General features: G+C 40.4%; 1 protein-coding gene and 1 long non-coding RNA gene across 5 annotated transcripts in view; one reads left to right on the top strand and one right to left on the bottom strand.

Moving 5' to 3' along the window:
* LOC121083016 (amyloid beta precursor protein) overlaps positions 1 to 24448 on the bottom strand; it is a 229415-nt gene that overhangs the window by 24229 nt on the left and 180738 nt on the right. For all 4 annotated transcript variants that reach the window (XM_040582851.1, XM_040582852.1, XM_040582854.1 and 1 more), the window contains one exon: positions 6406 to 6627. In XM_040582851.1, coding sequence (XP_040438785.1) covers positions 6406 to 6627 — 222 coding nt within the window. The remainder of the gene's footprint in view (positions 1 to 6405; positions 6628 to 24448) is intronic.
* Positions 1320 to 8351, top strand: LOC121083017. Its single transcript, XR_005826217.1, has 3 exons — positions 1320 to 3674; positions 4560 to 4609; positions 7491 to 8351. It is a non-coding gene; the product is annotated as an uncharacterized LOC121083017 (long non-coding RNA).

Here is a 24448-nt window from a genome sequence, read left to right as displayed (position 1 = left end):
AAGTAAAGTGCATTTTGAAAATACGATCAATATTTCATTCTAATACGCTCTCATCTGTAGACAGCAAATTTGTCTTCCAGTTATTGAAAGGGCAGCAAAGGAGAAACACTACTTTCTACTCACTTGGGTGCTGTACAGTTTTACAAAACTCTTGTATTACCACACAAAGGCTTTATCATCTGAGACCTAAGACTGATGGAGCTGGCATTCACAGAAAAACCTGATATGCAAAACCCTAAGAGCTGTTTCAGTCATTATTTACTGCCTCAGGTAAGTCCAAACATACGGAAAAATTCATTAAAAATTCAGATTCCTCCCCCTCTTTTTTTGTTGTTTCTCTCTTTTGCCACAATACCGTTGCCTTCCTTACCTACCCAAGTGCCAGTGTCAGAAAGAAACTAAATTCTGACATAAAAATATTACATTGTACCTTAGAATTCAGAATTTTTAAAATAAGATGTTCTCATTCATTTGCATTTCTAGATTAAAGTACGAACCTTCTAATCAGCACCGAGCGAACTACAATAACACAGGAAATCTGACAAACCCACTGTTTTCAATCACAAAGAACTGCTCGCCGTTTCATCAGAAAAATCACACAAACCTGATGATACGGCTGACTAAAGCAACAGAACTGCCCATCTTCTCAGGAAGTCTGTGTCACTTGCTTAGCGTTCCTGTGGATTTGCCAACCAGCCTACCATGCTTGAAAGTAGTAAGAGATCACACGGCATCCCTGCCCTTGCATACAGGAGAGGACTGCAATAGCTCCTGCCTCTACAAGAATACCAGTAAGTCAGCTTTATAGTAGCCGCAGACTAGAAGTGCATCGGCACATCTGACTTGCTTGTGTTTCCAGCAGGGAAAAATTTTCAGAGCTTGCTGGTCTGGTGCTGCAGAGACAAGCCATCAAACCGCTTTCCTTCACAGCAGTTCACAATGGCACTAGCAGACCATGTAATTGCTTTCCTTACACAGCACTATACAAACCCCAATTTCCATCGTTAACTAAAAGCTGCAGTTTTGAATATTTTCCTATTTACGTCTTCTGCTAGGTTTTCCAATATCGTCAGCACCAACCCTCAGGTAGGTCAGCAGTAATTCTTAGTGGAAAGGACTGAAGAGAAGAAACAACAAAGGACCAACATTACTCAAACTGCTCCTGCAGGACCCTCCCCCGTTGTCCTGGTCCCTGGATCCTCCCTAGAAGCCTGAGGGGTTTTATTTCCCTCTTGCTCGGTAATCCTACATGCCCACAGCTATGGAGAACTGAGAGAGCAGGTTGTGGGTAGCAATAAAAATTGGAGTAGGTGAAGGGAAAAAAGGATGAAGTTTCTGTTGTATAGTAGCATGGACCTGACCTCAGGGTAAAGCAGTATTTGTGGGGTTAGGTGAAAGTATTAATAATGAATATTTTTTCCTGTCGTCTCTGGTTTTGGAAGCACTGTACAGGGAGGGGAAAACCAAAATGTGCCAGTGCTGTTTGCCAACTGACATGAAAGTGAAATGACCTGCTCAAGGTCACAAACCAGTTGCAGGCCAAATACTGGAAGCAAAAGTTCAGAGCCCACGGTTTTCCAAAGCAGATTGTGATTGCATGTGCCTAAGCACAGCACGTCCCAGGCAGCACGATACAAGAAAGGCTGCTTTCTGGACAGCCCTGAGCTGCCACCTTTTGAATTTCAGTTGCGTTTTAAAACCTGCTTACTCTTACCCTGGTATCGATGTATGCACAAACAGCACTTATCTCTGAAAATCTTGTCTGTGGGTTTCTTCACTGCCTGCCCCACTGGACCACCCCACCCCACAAGAGCTGATATTGAGGGGAGATGTTTAAACCTATTACAGCACTTCTAATCAAAACTCTTTAAGACATACTGTGTATTATCATAAAAACTGCATTCATTTTGATACTACAGAATCATACTTCGCTTGAACACACCTCCGTGTGCATGGAAGTACACAGAATTAAGACTGAAAATTTATTTTCCAAATAGCCTCATGAAACTCAATTGGTAGGTATCTGCTTACACTGACAACTCCAGCTTCATACAGACTATACACTGCACCTTGTATCTAACGCTAACACATCTCAGAAGAGCATGAGGGAATGTGGCTACTTCTCTTTTCAGAAATAAAAGAAAGGTGAATCAAAAAGCTCAAAAGCTGGTACAAATCAGCAGGTGAGGAGAGCTATGTGATGCTCACCTACCAAGAACAGTGTGGAAGGGAACAACTGGCCAAGTCTAACACAGACCATTCACAAAAATCTCACTTTAGATCAATACTTTGTTGCTAAGGCTAACTGTAACTACATGGTAAAATACAAAGGGTAGAACACTAAACCCAGTTAGGCACTGGCAAAATGCCCACGGACCTTGGCAGTGTCAAAGCTTCACAGCTGTTGGGGTTTTGCCCCTACCTCTGAAGGTGTGTTTTTCATTGTTAAAATACAATTTCCTGACAGTTTGGTGGTGCCTCCTGCAGTGTCCTTAGACAGCATTTTTTGTTAACCTAATTAGTATCACAATTCACCAGACATACGTTCAGTCATGCAAGTTGTGTAGTGTATTACCTGGTGTTTGGATTCATTTCTGTGGATATTTACAGGGAAACTACCTCAGGGAAACAACAAGAAGCCAAACTAGAGTTTCAAGGTCTTTTTATTTTTAGACTATTTCTCACTCATTCATCAGAAAAATCAATTTTAGTAAAATAAACTGTTTGCATAAACCCGATCCTTTTACCTAAACATGCAGTTTAGATTGGGAAAATCTGAAATGGAGTTATGAAACCTTGCGAGTATATAGAAATGCACCAATCTAACACAGCACTAATATCTCTGGGTGAAACCTGGCATTAGATCATGGCCATGGAAGAAAACAGGCATGGGAACTAATAACAAATTTAAGGTATTTTTTGTAGTATTTTAACTTCATTGCTTGTATGCAGAATAATGGATACTTTGAAACTAAGAAACTTTGAAACTTAACAGCTGCATTTCCTTCCACTTTTTCCACAATCACGTTTTGGTTTAAGTGTTCCCCGAATGATTAATTAAAAACAAGTCCCCTCGCTGTGATTATGCCAGAAGGGGTGGGATCCCAGGTCCCAACCCAGCCAGCTCCAGGATCTGGTCAGTTGCCTCTCAGACGTCAATGGTTTCATTAGAAATTTGGTTTGACAGTAGTGTAAATTTGCAATGAGGTAAATTATTTACCTGGTGTGGCTGCTCAGGACTGGAGAAAACTATCGCTTATACAGCGCAACAGTTCTTTGCAGTGAGGAAGTCAAGACTCTCACTCTACCTAGAAACTCACCTGCATATGCCGAGCTGTTACCACTCTGGATTTGTGCTCAGCAAGTTTCAGAAAAGTTGACTTCAGCTTTCAAACTAGACCAAACCACTATCAACAAGTGAACTCGTAACTTGCATGCCATCTGAAACTCCTCAGGTAGTCAGATCTGTTAGATCTGCTGGACTGCTCACTCAGCAGATTTCCCAGACACCAGGCCATTCACACGGAACAGGCTGTGATTTTCTCAACGGTGCCGAGTATCCTCAGCCCTCACCCAAGTAAATGGGAGCTGAGATGTTCAGTTCCCTGACTTCTGCTGGCATGTTCAGCACCTCCCAGCAGCAAGAGATGCTGACCATCACCAATACTGCAACGGTTAGTCACTCTCAGTATTTGAGGTTTCTCTAGCACATGATTTTTGAACTTACACCTTTTTTGATCAAGGTTTTTTTGTTAAGAAACAGCAATGACTTACTTAGTACCACATAAAATATAAAAACCTCCCCGCAAAAGGGGAACGTATGGTGTGCAAAACAGGCTATTTAAAACAAAAAAAAAAAAAATCAGTGGAAAGGGAGAGGAAAAAAGAGGAGAAAATTGTGTCAGTTGTTGTTCTTGCTACTTCCAAAGCATATTATAGCAAGACAGACACACTTTTTTGGAAGCAACTTAGACAAAGCCTGGGATTAGATCACAGCCACAGAAGAAAACAGGCATGGGGAGTGAGAACAAATAGCACAGTTAGTCCTGGGTTTTGGGAACAAAGAGGTGGGAGACAAACACAAAGGAAAAGGATGAGGCTGTGAAATTTCCCTTTGATACTATGGGCAAAGGTACAGAGAGGGTATCTAGAGGAGGGAAAGAAGGTATTGCAGGCGTGATCACATTAACAACATTGTGGTTTGGGTAGATGACAGAGAAGTGTAAGGGGAAACAAGAAGGACTTGAAGAGGTTGAAGTCATCAAGTAATTTCTATTTCTAACTGTGCAAACTTAAATGCTAATAATGGTTGGCCTAACAGAATTGTTTGCCGCAGTAACTTCATGACAAATACAATCCTGATAGAAAAAAAAATAATCCCTAAACCCCAAAAACTTGAAGGCATGAAAGTTAAAAAGATGTCCCCACAGTAAACATTAGTAAGTGCTGCAACAAAGCATGTAGAGCATTAAAATACACAGGATTCATAATTAAACATAAAACATAATTAAACAGGCAGGAGAGTTTTTGTTTCTTAGTTGCTGCCATATATTTTAAAGGAGAACAATGCTCAATACATTTGGCCATGGCAATGCAGTGTTACATTGAAGTATGTACCTTTCTTTGTTAAATTCTGGGCTTAGCCAGGTTTCCGAAGGAAAAAAAGGCTTGTGTGATTAAATTGTGGGTATGTCTGGGTGCACCTGTATACCCAATAACTTCTGAACTTGGTGACTGCAATCAGTACATTTTGAAAGCTACGGGACAGACTTCAAAAGTAATTAATTCCGCCCAAGTTTCATGAAAGCCAACAGTGGGTATAGAAATTCATGTCCTGTATGCCTCAGCTACGGGAAGAAGTGCAGCGAGAGCTGTACTGGAAAATTCCTGCAGGACAGACACCACCAGCTGGGCTGTGGCCTGCCCCTGGCAGACAGCCTTGACCGCGCTATGGTGAGCTGCAGCTCACCCCCGGGGAAGTGAAGTCCAGCCTGCCCGCCCGGCCAGCCTCAGTACTGCTCCCCAGCACCTGATGCAACCCAGCCAGCTGCTCCCTGCCACTCCAGAAGTCACTTGGCTGCAAGTGCCCTCCAGACACATCTGGAGTCTTGTCACCACGTCCTGTCCTCTGGCTCTTGCTGCCAGCTAGTCCGTTGAGTTTGCTCCAGCTCTCTCTGCGCTTCCACTTGGTCCCTACTTGCAGTGCTGACTCCCCGGCCATTTGATTTTAGCCCCACTCCGGACCAGCCTCTCCTCTCCCCCCTCAAATCTGGCACACTTCTGCCTCGCTGATTTGCTGACCTTTGCTCAGATCTTTTCCCTCCCCTGATCTTAGCCTTCTCTGACTCCTGGGGATGACCCCCTCTGATCACAAATCATTCTGCTTTCACCTGGCACCAACACCCCAGACCTGGCAGACCCATGGACATCCCCCAAGCACTCAGTTGCCCACAGTCACCACACTGCTGGAGCGAGACTAACTGCGTAAGGCTGGTCTCAAAACTCATTCTGAGAGCAGGTACAGCCTAAGCCAGTGGTTTCAAAAGAATTCTGGAGGATGATAATGTCTGCGCAGTTTAGCTGCAAATCACAAATTTTCCTGAAAAAAGACATTTATAGCTCCAGCCTCTGTGAATCTACCGTAGCTTTGCAGTAACAAACTTTCACTAATGTGATTAACTCAGCAGTAATGACAGTGGAGTTGAACTGATAGAGAAAACCAAAAACAACAGGAGGAACTTAAATAACATGATTGAAGTCCCTCAGGTTTCTGATTAATTTGCTCTGGCACCTAAGTAAACTACCAGTTCCAGGTTATACATAAATTATTAAAATAGTATACAGTTACTTCAATAAATTAGTCCATGAGCAACATAAAATACTCCTCAGGAAAAGTTTTCACTAGCCATTTGCATTGCTGAGTATGCAGGAACATTTCCGCAGTACATTTCAGACAACCAGTGTGTATGGAGGAATAGAATCAACTCTCATGCTAGGATTGTGCTGGATCTGTAATAATTTTCATGCCAGTAAATATAAAAATTTTTCTTAACTAAAACACTCCTTTCATCATGGCACAAATCTAACAACTTACTGTCTCCCTTAGCTCACAGTTACGTATTTCGTGAGACTGCCACTCATTATTTGCTGGAATCTAGTTTGATTTGTTTTTAAAGGAAAGTAACCTCAACACTAAAATTTACTGTGTGTCTAAATTCCAAATTTTAGCCAGGATTTTCTGTTCCAAAGAGACACAGCTGACATAGCAGAGCAGTTCTAAACTTACATTTGAGAACCTCTATCCTGCTTGTATCAGAAAGATGTCAATTTTCAGGGAACAAAGCGAAGAGAAACCACAAAGCTGAACTCAGAATATTCTGTGGTTTCTCCCCCTAGTGTACATACCTTCATTTTCAGTATTGGCTGGAACAGAATCAACACCAAAGGGATGCCATGGCTGAAGGTCATCTAGGCTGAACTCTCCATCCACTGGAAGAAGTTCAACTGTGGTCTTGGTTTCCGTCAATGAAGGCATAAGGGCATCATTTCCATAGCTGATTCTGGGTTCGCTGATCATGTTGGCCAAAACATCGTCAGAATAGTTTTGCTCTTTCTGAAGTAATTCATCTGCAAGGAAATTTCAACACAGAGATTATCTCAAAGAGCCTGCATTTCTGAGAACCTGTTTCCAACACTCTTAAAGTAATAATGCTCTATTACGAGATTCTGTTTTCTTATGACAAAAAAATAAAGGCTCGGAATAGTCAGAACTCTGTGATAAGTACTGCAGCTAAATCAGGCTTGAAACATCAACCAGACTTGTTCAATACTGTTTCCTACCCACATTTCCACCACAAAGAGATCACAGGTCTGCACTTTACAACTCCCTGGACTCTTCCCCACCACTTTTAAAGGAAGCACAAATCAATTCCCTTCAACTCAACACGTTGCCATAAGTCAACAGGCAAGAGGCCCACAGGAAGGAATGTCTTCGTTATTTCCCCTTCCTCGTAAATGCTTGCTATCAAAGCTCATCACAGCTCCTAAATCACCACAGCAGTTACTGTATTAAATTTGGCTTACCGTAACACAATGAATCTGAAGAAATATTCACTCTTTTAACCTATATAACTTCACCAAAACACCAAAGTAGTTCTTTGCTTAAAATCTTAAGTAGTAATAGACATCTGTAGGCAAATTATTTTACAAGCAACCAGGACCTAAAACTGTGCTGTATTGTCTAGGTTGGGTTTTGGTGTTTTTTGTTTTTTGGGTTTTTTTTGGGGGGGGGTGGGTGGGGTTGGTTTTTTTACTTGAAGCAAGGCGAGAACAATCAAAGCACTTTTCAGCTCCATCAGGTGTATAGGATAGACTGTCCAACTCAGTGTTAAAAATAAACTTGGAGGTTTTGTGTGTGCTTGATTATTCCAGCTCCCTTCTCACATCGAAGTTAATCTACTCCTGATCACTGCCGGTTTTTTTTTCTGTAGGAGCAACACATGATTTGCAAGTACTTTGAGGGAACATGGTGCAAAAGAGCACATTCAAGCAAGCAAGCAAGCAATCTCAATGAAGAAGATAAAAAACTGCTAATAATACTCCAATGTAATTAGTAAGCAGAGCTAAATAGTTCAGAATTAAAGACTGTAAAAGTTACATTACTAGAGTGCAAGTGCTTGCACACATAAGCACACAACACGTGACAGCTGATAATACAAAAGCTTTTATTAAGGCTGGCTTCCCTCCACTTGGTTAATGACCCCCTGACTGTCACTGCTTCACATCCACATCTGAACCCTGTAGCAATTCAGGGTCAGGAATCACCACTCTACTGCTAGACTCTTCATGTCACTCCATAGGGGCTCACTTATTTCCCGGTATCATCAGTGAGAAAAGGCACCTCAATTTCTATACGCAGCAGAGCTTCAGAGCCCTCAGTAAAATCTTTTGAATGTTATTTCCTTCCCAACCTTATACTGTGCCGTACCACCACAGACGTACACTGCCACCATGCAGCAGCTCTCCGTGAGAATCCTCACCGACTCATACACATTACAGCTGGCACTGTGTCAGTGCCGTGACCAGTGATGATGCAGTAGGACTCTGCTTAAAGACCACCTTGAGATATTTGACACAACTCTCTGCCACCCTAATACTACACAAAATTCAGAACACCAAAACGAAACAAAGTTGCAACCTCAGCACTAGGCAAACAGGGGGCCTGAATCTTGTAAAATGATGTTTCAAAACAAATTTTCCTGTTTAAACAACCATTGCTTTAGTAGACAGTAAGCCTAATGTGTATACAAAATTTCATTCTGTGATTTAATTTTTTCATTAGAATGACTTACTACGACAGTATAGGAAGTGTAACACTGAATTGTTTTTCTCTTCGTGTTTGTTTTATTGAAACCAATATTATTTTGTAAGGTACCTACTCAATTTTCAGCATGGAAGGCAAGTCCAATTTTTGTCTCCCCACTGCACTTACACTAATCCTTTATCAAATTCAAGTGTCTCCTTGTATTAGAGAAGAGAAAGGTGAAGCACCTCAATGTTCTGAGCACACATTCTAGCCACATGACAGACGTTAATTTTCATTAGCTAGGGACAAAGAGATTTTACAAAAAAGGAGCTGGATGTTAGCGGTCTGAGTGAGAAGTCTGGTGTCCAGGTGCCTTGCCAAGAGCGACGAGTGATACCAGGTCAGCACGTTGTAATACCAAGTCACCACACGCTACAGGAAAAGTGCATATTTATGCTACCACCAAACATCTTCCTGCCTGCAAGCCTTTTGGACCCAGGAATCAGAAGGGGGTTTGGGGTGCAGCTCCTCTCGCTCCGGCTGACCTCCCTGTCCCCAGAGGACTGTGTGGGGCAGCGGCAGAGAGCTGCAGCCATGCCGCGGCAGCGGGGAGCGGCGCTGGGGGTGCTGTGCCCCAGTCGCCCCTTTCCTCTGCGTGGTGCCAATCCTCCGCAACTCCTGTCCATTCCCTGCTGCCAATGCACTCTGTTACCTGCAGAGAGCTCCTGCCCTCAGAAAGGGAAAAATGGTGTATGGAGGGGAAGGAACAGAGGGAGAAAGACCTGAGTTCCAGCAGCGGAGGAGCGGCACCAGGGCTGGCACAGCGCTCAGCAGGAGGCCACGGTGCAGGCACGGCTGGGCCTGCCAGGCTGACAGAGAGGGGCACCCAACTCCCATCACGATATCGTAATTAATCCAACTCCCTAGAGGCTGGGAGGGACATATACACAAAGTCTCTCTCTCAACACTACCCAACTGGGAGCACGTCGTCGCCAGCGCTTGCAGGCTCCATTGTTTCCCATTCAGCTGCGCTGCACAGCACGGACATTAACTAACCCACACAATAGCTCAAGCAAGGCAGACAGATATTACAACCAAGAGATTATGATCACATCCATTTTACAAGCAGAGAAACAATGGCCAAAATCAATCAAGCCCATCTGACATGATGAATCAGACACTGAATGACAGTGAGAAATTAGAAGTGTCTGGCTTAGGAACTGTGCTGGAGTCCATCAGACTGAGGCAGCTGTGTCTGCATTGAGTAAATGATTTGCAAACAATTGTTTCAATCTCTGAACTGCTAAAAAACTTTGCCCTAGGATTTCCCAGTTATCGACACTAGCTGGCAAAGTCCAAGATCAATTTTTTGGTGTTGATTTTGTTCTGAGTATTGATGGCTACTTGAACCATCAGTTACGCTAATGGAAAGCCATACAGCCCCGCTGTTGCCCATCGATACAGCGTTCCCTCCCTTTTCCACCGTTGCCAACTCAATTCCCCCACCCTGCAAAGACAATTCCCTAAAAAAGCTGGGAGTGCAGACACAGCTCAAGACTAGGATGTGCATTCAAGACTGTTTCACAGGTATTCTTTGTGTGGTGAATATCTTCATTATTAGGTGCTGAAAACAGAGATTCTAGGCTGCTCTTCAAAATTTCATCTCCTATCAAACCAACAGGACAAAACCTCCATGTCAGTCTTCCCATAATAAACTTTTTATTGCTCAGCTCATTATCTTCTTGTAGTGTGCTGCTAAGACCTGCCACTGAGAAGAATAAGAAGGATGTCAAAACTTTCTGTCCCTCCAAGAACATGTGCTCAAAAGCAGACATGACCTTGGGAACAATCCACGCTCAGCTGGGACCTCAAACCTCCCAGCAGCTCTGGATCTGGTGTGAGGGCACACAATTGCCGCTTTTCCTTCAGGGACACAAATCCCTTCTTTCTCAGGATGAGAGACAGGCTCACGTCTGGTACTTCAATAAAAAGCTCCTCAGACTTATCATCATCCCTAAGCAAGTTTCACTCATTCTTGGACTCACTGAAGACACTTGCCCATGGGTCATTACTACTTCACAACAGCATCTAGAAAAACTGAAATGAAACTATCGTTGGGGAACTAGATAGAAGGGTAATACCACTACAGCCTCCTTTCAAGCCCATTCTCTTATCCCATGAAGAGACATATGGCACCAAAAGCAAAGGAGGAACAGAGGAAAAGAAATAAAATTTATTACAAAATCTTCTGGTGGACACTGGATTGTTAGAAGCCATTCATCCACAATGGCCCTGGACCACACTTGTACTGGCACAGCTTTGCAAAGAGCACTGTACATACCCTGACAAATCCCAACAGAGATGATGGACTCAGAGTGGCAACACTCAAGCTATTTTGTAACTTCATCTACTTCTTATTGGCGCACAACATTGTTTCCCATGTTGGACTCTGGGGCATACTTACCCTAGCCCTTAACTGGCATAGCTATAATGACAGTAATTTCATGTGGAACAGCTCCACTTGCTGCCCTGGAATGCCAGCAAAGCCTTAGTTATCTTTCAAACCATCATTTTTATTTAGTTCATTATGTAAAATTTCCAAAAGTAATTCTAACATTTGTTTGTTGTATTTTCTTTTCAAAGAGCCCATCTACTAGATGAAAAGCTCTGCAATCACTATTATGTGCAAGACTTTTGAAATTACTTGAAAAGCTGCTTAAAATTGACAATTGTAATTTTGGAAGTTCTAAAAAGCTATTTAAGGTCTTGAACCAGATTAGAAACAAAATGTACCCAAACCACCTCTTCTAAATACTAATTAAGACACCACCAAATTACATGCCATAGTTTTGACCCAACACCAAACTTCCTTTGTAAAACAAAATCTACATTATAGAATATATATTGATTCAACAAAGACAGGTTTGGGAACCAGCTCAAATAAGTTGGTACAAATGCAGAGTCTTATTGTCCCATATTCATCATCTTATCAGTGACCATTCAGTCTGAACATGTGTTTTTCCCAAAATTACTCTTGCTTTTGAGTATGTGCTTTCAAAATAACAAAATTAAAGTGTCAGCAACCTCCCTATTCTTCTTAATGGCAGAAACTAAGAGTGCATGAGTCACAGTGATGGCTTCATTTGCATCTGCGCACATAGTATCTTATACCAGTTTGAAGACGGTTTAAATCACACCAATACTGTATGTCACAATTAGGATTCACCAAGAACATTTGCACAATCATTTATTACGGTGCATGTGATAACAAGTAACACGTTTAGATGCAGCTTTCAGTTGCACGCCTACTTTATGGCCTAATTCAGTATGTCACAGTTCGTAACATTCAACACAAGCGTGTGCCTAGAGGAGCTGCACTGGCAGAATGCAACCAGATTGTAACTGAATTTGAATGCCTGCATCTTGTCAGCTGTATGAATCAAAACTCCCCCAAACTAGTAAATATGAAAACAGGACCTCCTTAAAGGCTTTGCCTTGGTGAATAGTTTAAAACAAAACCAAAACATCATTTACCTGTACAGCTGCATTTATGTAAGAGGTCTTACATAAACTGCCAGTAACTTGTAACCCACAGTTATGCTAGCAGCATCTCCACAAACTTGATGCAAATGTACAGATGTATTTCACATTCAGAAAGTGACTTCATTAACCCACAAGTCACTTCTACTGAGACGTGTTGTAAGTAAGTGTTTAAGTAGGGAACTTCAAAATACAAATTCTTAGTAGCACAAGTGAGGCTTTTAGAGAGGTAAACCCTATGGTTCAAAGGGCTTTCTGTACCTGCAATGAATGCAAATTTTACAGAATCAGAAAGGTCGTTAAGTCACTTTTATATCCTGTGGGTTCCATACATGTAACTTACTGCATCAAGCAGGAGTTCCTCTTCTGAGGTGAAAGAGAATATGCCAGCAAATACTTCCAGACTCTGTCCAAGTCGGAGGACATTTCAAATAGATGCTTAAATTTAATCACGCTGAGGTCTGTGCCTTACCACAAAGAGTTAACTCCATTGAATTTCAAACATATTATCATTCTAAGGGGTTTTGCTGAATAAAGCATTATAAGATTATAAAGTTACATATTACTAGGTGTCAAAATTACAACATTATCAGCTGCAAAACACAATTATGTGGTATTTAGTGTTGAACTAATTCATTTGTATAGTCAAGTCAAATACAATTTAGAGAGCAACTCTGATGAGAACTTTATTGAAAGCGACCTGCCTACTGGAAGGTGTAAGAGTGGTTTTGTTGCCTGTATGCTTTGAAGATGATGACAGAAAAGCAATATGCTCAATCATTACTATGGAATACTGGTAATGAGCCCAACCTGCAGTGCTCAGATCCATACTGACAGAGAAATGCGACCTCCCCACTAGATTTAAGCTTTCTTCTCTTGTGGTCAGTCTGTGAAATCACACCACAGGGCTCCTTATCTGGAAACTTTTACAGTGCAACGTGTCTCACTGGGTTAAACTGAGAATGAAAGCACAAGAACCAAGGAAAAGGGTACTTTACAGTTCTTATTTTCTGTCCTTTAGAGACATCACCACTAGGGCAAGAGTAAGTAGCAACAGTAGTTTTTCAGATTTCAGAAATTTCTTGTGTGTATGAAAATCTTGTTCAATAAGGTGAAAAGACTTTCTTTTTCGAGTTCTCAGAAAATGAACATTTAAGGTGTTATGAACCAGATGACCTAAGAAAAAGTTAGTAAGAGAATAACCATCCCGTAGCCTTAGACAATACCTTCTTGCCTAAGAACCCAACTTCAGAAGAAATACACCTCTGAACTTAAGAATAGCTACAATATTTAGAACCATACTAAAAAGAACATGCTTCTAATTATTTTAAAAAAATCCCAACTTTATCACTTTATCATTTCATGCTGCCTCTTTTTCAGCTGTGTGGATTTCAATGTGTCCCAAATCACATCATAAAAACAATTCAAGTGAGTCTCCACTTCTAAGCAAGGTACATGTAATAATGTTTCAGTTAAGATTTTCCTGGCAGAGTATTTGTCTTAAATTGAAAAAAACCTCAGAGATGTTTAACTTCTATAGAGAACATTTGTCCTTTTGCAAGTACATCATGTTATGACAAGTCTTTTGGTAGTGAACAGTGTTCAAAGCATGGAAAGCTTGGAAGATCCAATTCAGGAAAGCATTTATTACCATGTAATGATTACTTTAAATATGACTTAAGTGGCTTTTTCGTTAGTGATGGACTTCAATGCACATTTAGTTTTGTACACAGCTATGCAATTGCAGAGAGCTTTGAACAAATGTTCATAAGAATTTCCACTCTCCCATTTTTACAGCCCACTATGAACTCAAGGTCTTGGAATTTTGTCTGATTTTGTATGAAGGCTGCTAAGACACTTTTTACCTTAAGTGAAAGAATATTACAGTTACTACAGATGCTTAGCTACCTGACAGCTACACAGATCAGTTATTAACTAAAATTAAATATCAATATTTGGCTATAGATATGTGTACATTTATAATTTATTTAATATTTAACAGCCAGTCATCTGATTAATGACTGCATTGCCCCCTCAGTTCTAAGTAGTATTAAAGGAAGTTCGTGGGATGAACTAAGTCCAAACCCAGAAGCTTATGTTATCTCTGAAAAAGTTATTAAATAGAAATGAAAGACCTTGCTCTCCCCTTACACAACTTAATGCCCTTTTGCCCATTTCTGTGGTCTCCTTCCCTTCTTCTCACACCCCCGCTCCCCCATCCCAATTCAATTTGGTTAAATTAATAATATTGTCTCAGAGAAATAATTAAACATTCACAGCCTCAAAAGCTCTGGATTAGAATGCAGAAAGATCCTACTGCCATGTTACGGCACTCTTTTGGGTAAAAATACTGGATGAAACACAGGGTTTTTGTACACTGAGCCCAATGTTTTCAAGATCGGCATCTCTCAGCTTCAGCATGTGGAAAGTTCCTCTCCAGGTAAGAGGATGGCAGGCAGACCAGGCAACATTAAAAAATGCTTGGGGAGTCTATACCATAACCAAGAACATCCCTTGCATGTCATCATCCTGATCCATGAGGCACTGTGACAAATTCCCCAGGTTTAAATTTAACTCCACAATTAATTCCAAATTAACATATCATTAAGTGCTTCAAAATAGGTTGAAGAGCCTAAATTAAAACAAATAAACAGCCTCCCTCAATCGTCACTGACAATTCTGCCAGATGAATCAGCATTCATTATTCCCTCTCAGTCTTCTGTGAAGTAGAAAGAGCCAAGTACATTTCCATCCTAAATAAGCAGGTTATAAGGCTTGTAAGTGAAATTGTCCTGTAAAAAAACATTTATATGAAAAACTGCTAAGGATTTTTACTCTTATTTTCTGAAATAATTATGTACTTTATTTATTTATAAGTTATTTATTGGTCTTATTTAATGATACAATGATCAGATTTATTTGCCAATTTTACAGTACACAGTAAAACTCAAAACTGCAGTAGAACCTAGAACTCGTACCACTTTCTAACATCTGAAGTAAGCCAGTTACCCATTGTTTTCTATAAATGCTTCTAAAGGTCCAAGTATGAATCCCACAACAATTTTTGATGTGTACTGAACTTGGAGGCAGCTCTGAACATAATTTGTTGCACCTCATTCTCTTGGTCAAAAGAGCATTTTTTATGTGACTCACTTTTAATAATTTAAAACAGAATTAAGCAAAACTGAATTATGCAGCATCTGCTCCAAACAAAAAATATTTTGACTATTTATTAAAGGCAGTTTTAGCACTTCATAGGTCAACTGCATCCTGGGTTGTCCAAATAGTCTAAAGAGACGCATTTATTAAATTTAACAAATATATCCATTAACTGGGATATGACCTATTCTGATGGCTTTTATGCCGTTTTTCATGTGCATGATCTAATAGAAGGAAGCAGAACAGTGAAAGGACTGGAACCCCGCCTAGGTAGCACTATTCAGGAAAATGCATTTTTCAATTAAATTGGGCATATGAGAATCACACAGCAGGAGGAAGCTGTGCTGATGAAAGATTGCTTCATTTGTAATCCCATGCGCAATGGAACTGACTGTTAGGAGATTACTGCAACACTTCCATCAATCCTGCTGTTCTGTAAAATCACATATCCTCAGTAATTCTTTTCCGTTTTTATCCCAATAGTAAGAGCTTGCCTAGCAAGAACATGTCAGATACTCTTGGCCATAATGAGCACCTGTGATTTTTCACTCTGCACCATCTGAAGAGAAACTTATGCTTGAGTAACCCAAAACTTGGTACATCATTGGCATTAGAGGCATATTTAGCCCTCCCCTCCTCAGGATACACAGCAATGCACTTCAGACTTCAGTGATTGAATGCCCTGGATAACAATTCCAGAGACTGCTCTGGGAACAACTGACTGACACACTAGCTCTGTAATAGATAATATATGAAGCTATAAAACACAGGTTGTGCAGACAGTCTGTAACTGGTTCTCACTGGACACTTGGTTTGCTAGCATGTAAGAATTAAGATAATTACTTTGCTTCTTTCACAATATAATACTCCCTATTAGGAACCTGATCTTGGAGTGAATCACACAGAATGACACCACTGTTTCCAAACCAAGTAAATGGAAAAGAAAATCCATCGTTCAACTGCAGGTATGAAGTGGAAGCTGTTGTTGGGAGTGTCTGCACTGCTTCAGTACTTGTGGACACTGACAAAATAAATTTAAGACGATAGGAAGATGATGTATTCATGAATTAAATTACACATACATTCAGTGCATCAAGAACATTTTCCATAAGTAAGCATAACGACATTTCTTTAAGTGGGCAATATTCCACCAAGCCAGTGCCTCCCCACCTGAACGGAAGCTACACATCCAGAAAGCCAAGCTCTATTAAGCTAACCTAGTCTCAGATCACATCTCTGAACTGGACAACTGCAAGACGTTTTCAGACTTTTGCTATCCATCCAATCAAAGAACGCATTTAGCACGTGATGAACTAACTTAGTTCCTTTCATGGTAGAAGCAATCATCAGGAAATACAAAAAGCAAGGCCAAGAGAAACCAAGCCACTTCATAAAAAAGTAAAATCAGACTTAAAAAAAATAATTAAATACCATCACATGCTTTACCTGTATCTTGTCAAAAAATGAATGCTTCAGCTTTTCTTTTCACTTGCGCCAAAGACACAAGAGAGCTGGAAATCAACTCAAAGAGTTTTTTATGAACAAATCTGTCACTGTGACATAATCCTGCCCTAGGATGCTTTTTAAAAATCAAACATATCCAATATACTGATTTAAAGTAATACACTCACTCCTATGTAGTCAATGTTTTCATACAACTGTAGCCTCTCTACCAGTAGAAACAACGGTCTTCAAGACAGAACAACACCTTTAAACCTCCCCTGCTAAAGGATGAAGTGTTTAGAATGAAAGATTTAAATACCCAGTGAAATAGCAGATGCCCAGAAAAACAGAAAGTTACTTTGTTTATCATCTACAAGTCAATAATTATTATCAGAAATCCCTGGTTTTCAAGTTCTAACACTTGGAGCACAAGACCAGATTTCCTTACAGGTACAAGTCAAATAGAGGAGTGCTTTTCAAACCACAGGAAAAATACTCTCTCAGTAAACTTCGTAAGACCTTTTTATTCTGATGAAATTTCTGAAAAGCAGATGGAAAACAAGATGTCCCATATCTTTCCCTGACAAAAATGCCACCCCAATCCAAAGTCACGTGAAGCCATCTATCCTTTTCACAATATCTGTAAGATCTGGAGGAAGCTGGCTCTTTTACTGACTGAAGTTATGTTCACAGTATTTATGAGATTAAAAGAGGGCTTGTGCACACAAAAATCAGGATTCACATCTTCTCCGAAGAACATTAGCGCCCATGACAAAGCACAATAGACCATTAGCTACAAAAGATGGGGAGGATATAGTATGCTACTAATGAAAGCATTTGAGAACATCAATGTCACTGAAGTGCATTTATATCTATTTCAATCATCTACTATTCTCTGCCTAATTTTCTATGACAGTTAAATAATCTGGACAGAAAATAAGAGATGCTTAGAAGAGGAAAATGTTGGATCTATTTCCAGGATTTTTTTTTCTTTTTCTCTGAAGCTGCGGCAAAGGACATATTTTACTAGCAGACAGAGCAGCTGAGCCTCCAACAAGAAGTAACTGAGGTTCTTCAGCTCCTCCAAGCTCCTGAATGGCATGCGGAATTTACAAAGCCTCACAACACGCAACTGTTACTCCAGCTGGCAACTACCTTTGCCTATTAAAATATAACACACTAAGGCAGGGCAGTTAGTTCAACAAGAAGTGCAAAGTCCTGCACCTGGAGAACAATCACCTCATGCACTGGTATGTGCTGGGGGCTGACCTGGGGGTCCTGGTGGACACCAAGCTGAACATGAGCCATTAACATCCCTTGCTGCAAAGAAAGCTAATGGTATCCTGGCTTGCATCGGACAAAGCATTGCCAGCAGGTGGAGGGAGGTGATCCTTCTCCTCTACTCAGCACTGGTGAGGCCACACCTGGAGTCCTGCGTCCAGTTCTGGGTTCCCCAGTACAAGAGACACACAGACATACCGGAGAGTCCAACGAACGCCATAAAGATGATGAAGGGACTGGAGCATCTCTTCTATGAGAAAAGGCTGAGAAAGCTGGTACTGCTCAGCCTGGAGAAGGCTTGCACGGTATCTCATCAACGTGTATAAATACTTCAAGGGAGAGTGCAAAGAGGATGCAGCCAGGCTCTTTTCACTGGTGCCGAGCAACAGAACCAGAGGCAGAGGGCACAAACTGAAACACAGGAGGTTTCATCTGAACATCAGGAAATGCTCTTTTACTGTGAGGGTGACTGAGCACTGGCAATTGGCTCTGCATGGCCCTGTCTGAGCAGGGGGCTTGGATCAGATGACCTCCAGAGGCCCCTTTCAATCGCAGCCATGCTGTGATTCTGTGACATCAGCTGATTCCCCACATAAACAGAATACATCACCTTGCTCCAACAAATAGGTCAATGGACTTATTGAGCTATTTATGACATTTAAATGATTATAAAAATATTTTATAGAGGTAACAAAGCGGCAACACTGATGGCTTAGTAAAGACCGTAAGAAGCATGTGATGAAAAAAAGAACCACCAGGAAAAAAAACCCAAAAAGCTGAGGAGAGTGTGTGTGTGTGTATATATAATTATAAGGATAGCCAAATGCTTTAAAACCCAATGTCCTTGGGTGGAAGAGGTCTTAACTGCTTATCAGGCAGTTTACCTGGGCAGTATCACGTCAGTATTTAAGCATACAAAATCTAACTAAATGCTGCTGTGTAAAGCTTAACATAGAAATAATTTGTTTTTGTGGGAAAACTCTTGCTATTTTTAGCCACCGACCCAGAAATACATTTTTTGCTAGCGTTCTAACAAATCAGCTATTGAGCTGAATGATATGGGGCTTCCAGGGAGGACAATGAAAGATAAATAACCACAGAAAATTCAAACTTTGGAAAACTAAGGTTACGGATATGCACAAATATGTTGAGTCCATTATGGGGAGAAAGCACAGGCATAGTTGGTGCTGGAAGTCACTTCAGGGTACCTGAGCAAATACACATTCTGCGAAGGCTGCTTTTGACTGCTTGTTCCAACTGCATTTCCCTTAAGGGAAAAAAAACCCAAACAACGGAGCAGAGTGGGGGAATGGTAAGCCTGTATGATACAGCACAGGCACACCAAACCATCTCTTGAAAACTAGAAGGTACGTTTTACATCTTTACCTTAGGGTAAGATGTACACATAATTGTACTACTTCCAGAAAATCTCTTTAAAGTTTACTGAGAAATTTCTGTATGGTGTAGATATACCCATCAAATCTGAATGGATGAGTTGCTGCCATGGAAAAATGTGCTGGTTTTAGAGAGACGAGGGTGGAAATTCAACACTACGGTTTGGCAAAGATGACATTCCTTTCTGTCCAAAATTGAAGACACTCCCTCTCGAGTACTAGCCAAGCGCCTGGGGCAATTTAGAAACAACAATTCCATTGACCTCCAAAATGGCAGAATGTATAAAACTTAAAAGGAATTGTCCAACCTTCCTCAGCTACAGATTTTTATAACTACTGCAGCTGCACACTGGATTTGAGGCTGTTTATTTTACCCTGGGTAAAAAGTTCAACTCCATTTGACTCCTTTAAAAAAAGAAAAAGAGTATAACTGGAAAGTATGGATAACCAAAGCCAGAGAGGAACTGCTTTCTTCAGAAAGAACATCTCTAGTTTCCCAGTCCTCAGCATGCTTCTCTGCACCTCTATCTACTGCTAGATATTGCTTGTATTTAACAACCAAGTAGACCTTTCCAATGCTTGTTCTCAGTAAGAGTCTGAGCCCTGCTTACACTAGCAAGTTGTGAAGTGGAACAACACAGTAAACGCAGACGACTGAGGCATTTGTTACCAGAATGTACTCCTATGTGAGCTAAAATGCTACTGCAGACAGATCCAGGAAGATTTACATTGACTGCATTAAGCAGGTTTGTCACCTGGTGCAAAACCCAACTGTCCTGAGGATGAGCACCACTGATGACCATTCTTCATCTTTCTCTATGCCACTTCACTGAGCTTGGTCTGTCCCAGTACAGATAAATCCTAGAGTGCTTATTCATTTACCCATGCTTCAACATCCCTGTTTTTCTTGACCAGAAAAAAAAATATTAAAAAAAATTAGGGCATTGGTAATCACTCTGATAGATGACATTAATTGCATCAAGCAACTGTTACCATTACTTTTGCCTCTAGTCCAAGAGAAAAACTAGAACTGCTTCCCTCCATGAAGTAGACTAGAACTGCCACCTCTGTGACCAACAAGCAATTTCAAGAATTTTCTAGTGTAAAATACAGCATTAGTCATAAGGTAATTACTGTTCTTACTTGATATGAACTATGTCATCCTGTAAACCCCATTCCAAAACCACTGGTAACATTATGACATCCTTTTAACAAGCTACTGACACATTTAATGTATGCCAACTTCCCTTTATTATTCTGATACCTCAATATGGCAACCCAACTTCAAATAAAAGGTGCAGAAATCCTAAGAATCGCTTCACAATTTGAAATACTACTGAAGGTAGAGTTCTTCCCTTCCCAAATCTTAAGACATAAAGTACAAAGAAGAGTTACAGAAAAATGAGACACTGAGAAGTTCCATTTCAGTCTTAAAGACATTACTAACTACATATTCAACATTTTAAAGGGACAGGATGAGGAAAGCAATCCAAAGGAAGTGGCACCAGACAGGATGCAGAATTTCCCTTTGCAAAGCCCCCAAGGATATGTTTTGATTTTGCAATATAAATCCCCAAACCATAATGGTTGTTGTTTTGGACTGCCTGCCTGCAGCAAGCAGCTAATGCCCTCAGAACTTCTTAAGGATACCACAGAATGAAAGGAGAACAGCACCCTAATACAACTCAGGGCAAGAAATGCAGCAAGGCTGTTGATTAACTACAGGTCAAAATTAGCAGCTAGAAACAAGAAATCAGCAATTATCTTATAAATGCTGAAAGACCAGAAGCAACTGAGGTAGCACTAACTTCGCCCTCCACAGATGCAGACTGACAGGTATAGGGACCTAACGGTTGAAGAGGAAAGGGTAAAGGAAAGCAAGTCTTCAGACATCTTTACTCTGCAGCTTGTCCTATACTTACAGCTTTTTCTGAAAATACTTAAAAAAAATCTTCACAGGAAGTTGTGAACCAAATGTCGAGAGGCAAATCTCTCTTGCTCAAATTCTGTCATGCTAAGCTGGAACACACAAATACTTGAAACAGCACATGACCCACAGCACACCATATGCATTTGGATGCAAGCAGTGATCTGGGGTCTGCTTCTTTCTGTTTATCCTCTCTCTCAGCTACATAATGCGAGTGTGGCTTCCAGAACATGCTGCAGAAGAACAAGATATGCACACTGGAACAGAATAATAAAATAACAATAGTTTGATTTTATTTGTCAAGAGACAAATGAAATCATATTGTCTTACTTACTGCTCATAACTGAATGTTTCAGAGCTATTACGATACTGCTGTGGTAGGCAGTGCTGAGTATTTCATCAGTGGTGGGCTAGAAAACATGGAACTCGGGACTCAGTTTGGAAACAGGAAAGACAGAAATAAAAATTCAGCTCGCTGCCTGCTCATTTGACTGACGCACAAAGATCTGACGTAGCTTCTGATTCAGAAGCTGTGCCTGCTGTGCCCCTCCTAGCAATAAATTGCCTTACATACATGGATAAGCAGTCTAATCAAATAAGGATTTAAAGCAGGATGTGGTCAAAGGAACTACTGATTTCTCTTAAAGCCTACCATTGGTGTCTCTGAGCCTTTGTACTTATTAAATAGTATATGAGATTTATCAGAGGGAAAATGTGAGTACAGATACCTAGGTAAACAAATAAACTGCTCGCCTACCGTTTGCAAATAAGTATCTCTTCTCAGACTTTTTTGGGCTATGCTCCTATTCATGGGGCAGTGCTGGTGAGAAATACCACTTAAGACCAAGTACTGCATCTGCTGCTGCCAAGTGGCCTGGTTTGTAGCACATTTGCATCACTGCCCCTCGAGGAATCATTTGCAGCCAGAATGCCACATGGTCTTCTACACAAATAGCCTGCTTACGCTTTCCATGCTTTGTCGGTCAGACAGACCTCTTTCTGCAACTTGTAACACTGATACTTTTTCCCCTGCCCCAGTAAGAGACAGCCAGCAGTATCTTGCTTACACATGTGTAATTTCCTGCTACAATACATGCCTGTCACCCTAACGGGGCATTTGCTTGCACATTACACACTGGTCAAATGCTCAGCAGAAAAATCCTCCCTTCAGCTAAGCGCTGCTTGCTACCCTTCGGAGTACTGTGGGTCTTCCCATGTATCTATATACTCAAACCAAGACACCTTCTATTTAAGCCAACGGACATCAACTGGTGATGAACACCTGCAGTTAAGGACTACAACTCTTAAATGTTACCCTAACTTCCTTCCACAATCTCTGCTGGAGTTCTGAAAATAACCAAAAGTTTTAAAAAGCTGCTTTCAGTGTAGAAGCTGGATTTTGTATTTTGGATTCCACACCCTAAAACTATGGCTGTAAACCTGCCTTTTGAGGCAGGAACTTCAAACATATCCTGTATTTTAAAGGAACTCCAAACATCCAACTGCTGGATTGTGATTCATCTGATCACCAAGCATTAAATCAAATATCTTCTGATTGTTGAAGAAAACATTCTCTTATGCAGCTGCTATGCCCCAGGAATAACTCTAGATTCTATTTCATAAAATGAAAATTCATTGCTCAGCATAAAGACTTAAAAAATAACAGACAGAAATTAGAAGTGTGCACCTTATCTTCAAGCACATATACTTTCCAATGACAGACCACCACCTGTTTCTCACAGATGAACCTTCGGTAGCAAACTCTCAGGAAGACATAAGGGAAATTCTAATGTGTTTCTAGTTCAGTTTCTAAAAAAATTAAAATAATTAAATACCAACACCCGAGATTCAAATTTGTCACAGCTAATAATCGAGAAACTACAAAATAGGGCATAAAATTTCTAGCAATGAGAAAATCTAGTAAAAACCAGCACCTTATTAGATATAAGAGGAATTAAATCCACAGTACCAATTCACAGAAAACTAGATCTCATTTATTTTGCTGTTCACAGAACTACTTGTTCAATTTAGGGAAAAACTATCTTTGCCAGAGCTGGGTCTTCTAAAGCAAAGATTATTCATTCCTCAATGTGAAAACTGTTCATGAAGAACTCTCTGCAGCAAAGCAAGGAACTAGAAACCAAAAGTATAATGAACAAAAACCCTGAACTAAAACAATAGTCATCCAACTTGCATCCCAGCCTAACAGAAGAACTATTTCCAACTATGCTTCCCTACATGTAATTTATTATTCAGATACTCTGTATGTGACATGTTCTTATCTAGGTTATTTTCCACCTTTTCCACTGATTCAGACTTTCTAAGTCAATGGTTCTAACAAAAGGTATTTAATGAAACTTGTCTTTTTAATGAGAGTTGCAATATTTCTTGGGAATGTTACAACGTGCAATTTTATTACTATTTTGCTTCATGGCTGCTGCAGCTGCAGTAGGTTTCCTTTTCCATGGGTTTACAAAGAGTACAGAGACTAAGAAATGCAATAATTTCAGAATGGAATTTGAAACAGACTGATCCGTGCTCAAAGCTAGGATACGGTCTCCTTTAACAGATGGGAATGATCTCACCAAACTTTCATTAAAAGCAGCATGTGAAACCAAGTATACAGCCAATGTTACCACAAGAAGAATGTTGATACTGAAAGAGAATAGGCTTTCTTCTGATTACTGAAAAGTATTTTAGCTAGTATAGCCCAGATCTGATAGTGATTTTTTAAATTTTTGCTGCCTGGTAACTCCCAGTATGAGAACTTACTTCTCATTGCTTTAAACTCTGCAAGGCTTTGAAGAGTTTTTAGTACACCCAAAACCACAAAAAAACCCCAACAAGGTAGGGAAAAAGTACTCAGGAAACTCAAGAAACTATGATAGACTTTTCCTTTGAGATATCTTAGCTTCTCTCATCTTATTAGGAAATAATATCCTACTAATTTTGTGTTCTTTTTTTTCCCCTAAAAATTAATATTACATTTGAGATTAGGAGTCAGATTTTTGTAAACCACCTAGCAGTTAATAGACTTTTGCTCCCATGTCACTTCAAAGCCTCTGAAATTCCCTCCGCTTAGGAGGAAGAAGAAAATTTAGAAGAATGTCCTCCTCACCAAGAAGCATTAAGATTACCAAGAACAGAAGAAATTGAAACTTCAAGCAAAAAAACCAAGGGAATGGTAGTGGTGCAGAAAGAAAACAAACTGAGCGTCTTGGAGGACTAACCGTATCAGCATGTCCTTTGCTACAGAAATGATATGCTTTCAAATGATCAGTAAAGTGTGGGGCTTCTTTCCCCCAAATGGCTATCTACAACTACAGACTGAGACTGTTGATTATGCCTTGTAACTGGGGAGCAGAACACATGGTGAAGGATAATTACTAATTCTGCTAT

The sequence above is a fragment of the Falco naumanni genome, chromosome 2, assembly GCF_017639655.2.
Source record: "Falco naumanni isolate bFalNau1 chromosome 2, bFalNau1.pat, whole genome shotgun sequence".
In the NCBI taxonomy this organism is placed as follows: domain Eukaryota; kingdom Metazoa; phylum Chordata; class Aves; order Falconiformes; family Falconidae; genus Falco; species Falco naumanni.
Note: the sequence above shows the minus strand (reverse complement) of the source record. Positions and strands in the feature narration are given on the sequence as shown.